The sequence below is a fragment of the Zingiber officinale genome, chromosome 1A (assembly GCF_018446385.1).
Source record: "Zingiber officinale cultivar Zhangliang chromosome 1A, Zo_v1.1, whole genome shotgun sequence".
Taxonomy (NCBI): Eukaryota; Viridiplantae; Streptophyta; class Magnoliopsida; order Zingiberales; family Zingiberaceae; genus Zingiber; species Zingiber officinale.
The window spans coordinates 109,283,065-109,287,050 of NC_055987.1; the positions used below are offsets into that span (position 1 = coordinate 109,283,065).

At 35.2% G+C, this 3,986-nt stretch overlaps 1 protein-coding gene across 5 annotated transcripts; it reads right to left on the bottom strand.

Annotated features, from left to right (window-relative positions):
* Positions 1-329: 329 nt before the first annotated feature.
* LOC122028363 (beta-glucosidase 3-like) lies at positions 330-3,724 on the bottom strand. 5 transcript variants are annotated; one of them, XM_042587332.1, is made up of 8 exons: positions 3,631-3,724; positions 3,365-3,534; positions 2,913-2,973; positions 1,838-1,884; positions 1,086-1,144; positions 797-872; positions 636-707; positions 330-542 (listed from the first exon to the last, which is right to left on the bottom strand). In XM_042587332.1, exons 3-8 carry the CDS (start codon positions 2,948-2,950, stop codon positions 499-501), a joined length of 336 nt encoding a protein of 111 aa, XP_042443266.1. In that variant the 5' UTR covers positions 2,951-2,973; positions 3,365-3,534; positions 3,631-3,724; the 3' UTR covers positions 330-498. The 5 variants fall into 5 exon arrangements, 1 of the variants encoding a protein (XP_042443266.1); XR_006124780.1 differs by having other exon boundaries at positions 508-542; positions 1,817-1,884; XR_006124770.1 differs by lacking the exon at positions 797-872 and having other exon boundaries at positions 508-542.
* Positions 3,725-3,986: the final 262 nt, after the last annotated feature.

A 3,986-nucleotide genomic window follows, 5' to 3' on the forward strand; every position in this document is an offset into this window, starting at 1 on the left:
GAGGGTGATAACTGATTGGTGATTCTTTGTAAAGGAGGCCTCCATTTTAAAGGAGCTATTGGAGGCTTTGGGAACTTTACAACATCCTTCTTGGTTGTCCTCTCACTATTTAATTGATTCTCCAATTCTCTTACCTGAATAGAATAAAATAGTCAATATGGATATCAAGCAGTTTGTTGCTTACATAAAGAAAATTAAAGATGCTATAAATTCTACTCAAATAGAGATTGAAAATGAGATAAGTAACCTTTTGCTGGTAATTTTTACTTGTTTACTCAGCTTCTTTGATCTGCACATTTGAAATAATCTATTAAAGTGTAGAAAGCAAGGTCAATGACAAATCTCTCATGGATGCACCTAAAATGGCAAGTACTGAAGTCCCCTCCATTAGCACAAGTGTGAATAGCAATGTTCAGAGCATCAACAACTCATTGATTCATGAGAGTTCTTGCATCCAAAAAGATCCAGGAGTTCACATGATCTTCTCTACTAAACCAGCTAAATTTTCAAATTCAAATGATGAAGTAAGACCAATCCAGTCCCTGCAGAGTGCATTTCAAACGAATCCTACTCAATCTCTCACCAAAAGTTGAATTAGAAAACAAGTTTGATGTATATTTAAAGGGAAGACTAACCATATTTCACTAGCTCATCGATGAAGTTGTTGTAGAACTGCAGACCTTTAGGATTCACAAATCCTCTTCCATCTACGAAGAAAGTAGCATTCATATAAAATAATAGAATTAGTCTTTTTTAATAACACTCTAACCGATCTAAAAGTTTCAGGGAGTCATACTCGGAAGAAGTCTTGACCAAGAGATGGAGAATCTGTAGGAGTCCAATCCCAATTCAGCCATCAGCTCGACATCTTCCTAATAAATCATCTCATCTTACTGAAAGTTACTTGTATGATTCTTCTATAGTCAAACTAACTCTTTAATTGTGCGATTGCTTAGGAAGTAGCTTTAATAGTCATCAATGGGTAATAATTAAGTTAAGATTCAAACCCAAAATGAAACAGATAGAAGAAGCTTTTATATATTTTTACATTAAAAAAGGTGAACCTAAAAAGTGTGTAGTTATACCTTATATTTGTGATACCCATCTGAAGCTACATCTGCTGTACTTTTGTCCATCATTCGTCCTAAAATATTCATCATAAAAAAAGATCAATAATTCTCAGAAAGTTAAACGGTGGTTAGAGTAATTAAACACAGGATTATAATATCAGTGACTGAAATTCCATTACTCAAATGCATTCAAATGTGAAATGTTGAGCTACTCATTCTTCTGGAGTCTACTCATCTCCTCTTACGAAATTATCAGAGGTGTTACAGATGTGAAGACATACCAGTTAACAAGCTCATTGTGAGGCTCATATACTCGAAGAAGTACACCAGAAAATCCACCTTTTGGATGATAGATCGATCAAGAGGATATCTAACTGGAGGAAGAAACTAGGCAATTGTTTTGAAGCTTACCTTAATCCCCTTGCTTTACTTCCAGCTCATTTAATTGGTTATGATAGATATGTTTCAGCAAGGGAAGCAATTCAGATATCAAGCTATATGTGTGCTCCTTATTATTAAACTTGTTTTGACCATTTGCCAGTTCCTGAAGATGATATAAATTGAATATGCACATAAAATTGTCATAAACCCAGTCTAACACCAGATTGGGTTTATGACAATTTTGATAAGTACTATGATTTGGTCACTCCTGATACTAGTCTTGTTAGTCCTAAGACTGATGCTAATCCTAAGACTAAAGAAATTGCAAAAAAAAAAAATGATGATAGTGGGTTTATGGTGCATACAGATAAAGCCAGAAAATAGACCTTCAATTAGCATGGTTATCAACATGTTGGAAGGAAGCATCATGGACCTGCAAATGCCACCAAAGCCAAAATTCAGTTAGAGTGCCATTTGAAGATTATTAAATGATGCAATATTGTTTTTGTTTCCACAATATTCTGAACAATAAAATAAAATCAAGCCTGTAAAAATCAAGCCTGGCTTGAATGTAATCTGTGATCAAAGTAATTTCTTAATTCTATTTTTTGTGGTGAGATTATATTGGAAAACAAATATTGTTTAAATGCTTGTTGACCTCATAATGTTGTAAAAGAGTCGCACAAATAATTGTTTATCATATGCCAAGCTAGTAATAGGGAGATATATATTCCCTTTAGCACCCATAACAATCAACAGGATAAGATAGTCCATTCAGATTAGAGAATTATATGGGAAAGATAGTTGTTGTTCTTTCCAATTTCCATCATTTTGATTGTAGAGGTGAAGAGTTTCTGTCTACCTCTAATTTTGTTTGTACATAATAACAACAAAGAGAAATTCTTGTCAAATAGTTTAGCAACAACTGGAATGTAGGAACAATTTCAAACTGTGATTGAATTAAGCCAATGAATTTTTATAGGATCTGCAAACTTTTCAGGGGTAGAAATATGCATCTAAATCTTTATGGGAGTCAAGTGAGACTAAACTTATTTCTAGTTAAAATTCTTCCCTGGACCAAGAATGTTTAGGATCTACTGAAACAGGAATGAAGAGGTCCAACTAATGGATTCCAAAAATCAGAGAAAGTAAGGACATTGTAAAGCTCGTAATCGGGCATGCAAGCTTGAACCCCAAAAGATTTTTTTTCTTCATATGCTGGAAACTTCATTCAAATCTCTTGCTGGAAAGATCAAAACAATTGACTAATTAATTATTAGAATTGCTATATCACCCTAGTAATAGCTCCAATAATCAACGAGCTTGTCACTCAATTGGCACAGTCTTTCCGGATTCGGTCTATCCTAAACCCTAAACCGTATTAGGAACTATTTAGATGGATTCAGATAATTAACTTGGTCATGAATCGATTTAACAAGAAGGTCAAAAGAAAATACTCACTTAATGATCAAAGCCTTTAAGTTGTATATGTAGCGCATCTAAGAAGCCCAACACACAAATCCTGTAGAAACAACAACAACAAAAAGAGGTAAATTTATAAGCCAGAAAACATGGCATATTAGTGAAAAGAATTAGCATAGACATAAAAGAAACTTGATAATTCAAGGAATACATAAAACCAACTTAGCAACAAGAAATAACAACTCCTCAATCTAGCAAACAAAAATGATAAAATCAACTCAGGATAGTGTTTGAGGAAATTCATCAGACACATTGCATACATTAATCAATTAATACTTGCAATCAAGAGATCAAGAAGATGAAACTCTAATATTTTTTAGTTTCCACTATACTTGAGTTTCTAGGTTACACATGCAAGAACATGGCCTTGACAAGCAAAGTTTCAAGCTTATTTGAGTTTCAAGAAATTTAACTGATGAAGAAGAAATCACCTGCCAATCTCAATTGCATAGTCTGACCACCACATTCTTTCGCGTCCATACCATCGCTACCACCGGACCAGAGATGATGTACTCCACAAGGGAACCAAAGAAGGGCTTCGCGGAGAGGTCGGCGTAGTGTTTCTCCGCAAAGGAGCGTTCCACGCCGACCAACTTCAACCCTGATCGACGCACAAAAATAACCAATAAAATTTCTCGTTTCTTCTCTAAAGTAGACAGGGAAAACAAAAAAGGATTGTAGTTGGTAAAATCTTCACCTTTCAAGTAGAAACCTTTTTTCTCAAACCTACTAATAATTTCTCCAACCTTTCAACTAAAAAAAAAACGGAAGAAGAAGGATTTTGGTGTTTCAGTAACATATCTACTGTAAATTACACAATGCAACGCCGAAGAATAGATGAACGAAGCGAAGGAATAAGAAATCAAGGGGGAGGAAGACGGAGAGCACACTAGGCCGCGTTGGACGTCGTTGGGCTTGATCATGATGAAGGTCTATCTGTTCCATCGCCGTGCTCGCTTCGTTTCTATCGCTTGCTTGCTGACGTTGTCAAGGAGAATGATGACCGAAGGCACAACTTTCATAGAGTGGGAACAGAAACCCTAATCGGACTCA

Bases quoted from the DNA above. Each gene is read 5' to 3' on its own strand.
- LOC122028363 (XM_042587332.1), bottom strand. From the start codon at position 2,950: ATGCGCTACATATACAACTTAAAGGCTTTGATCATTAA. The intron at 873-1,085 runs GTATAACTACAC...ATGATTTATTAG, and splicing joins ATGGGTATCACAAATATAAG to GAAGATGTCGAGCTGATGGC. The intron at 708-796 runs GTATGACTCCCT...CTTTCTTCGTAG, and splicing joins TTGGTCAAGACTTCTTCCGA to ATGGAAGAGGATTTGTGAAT.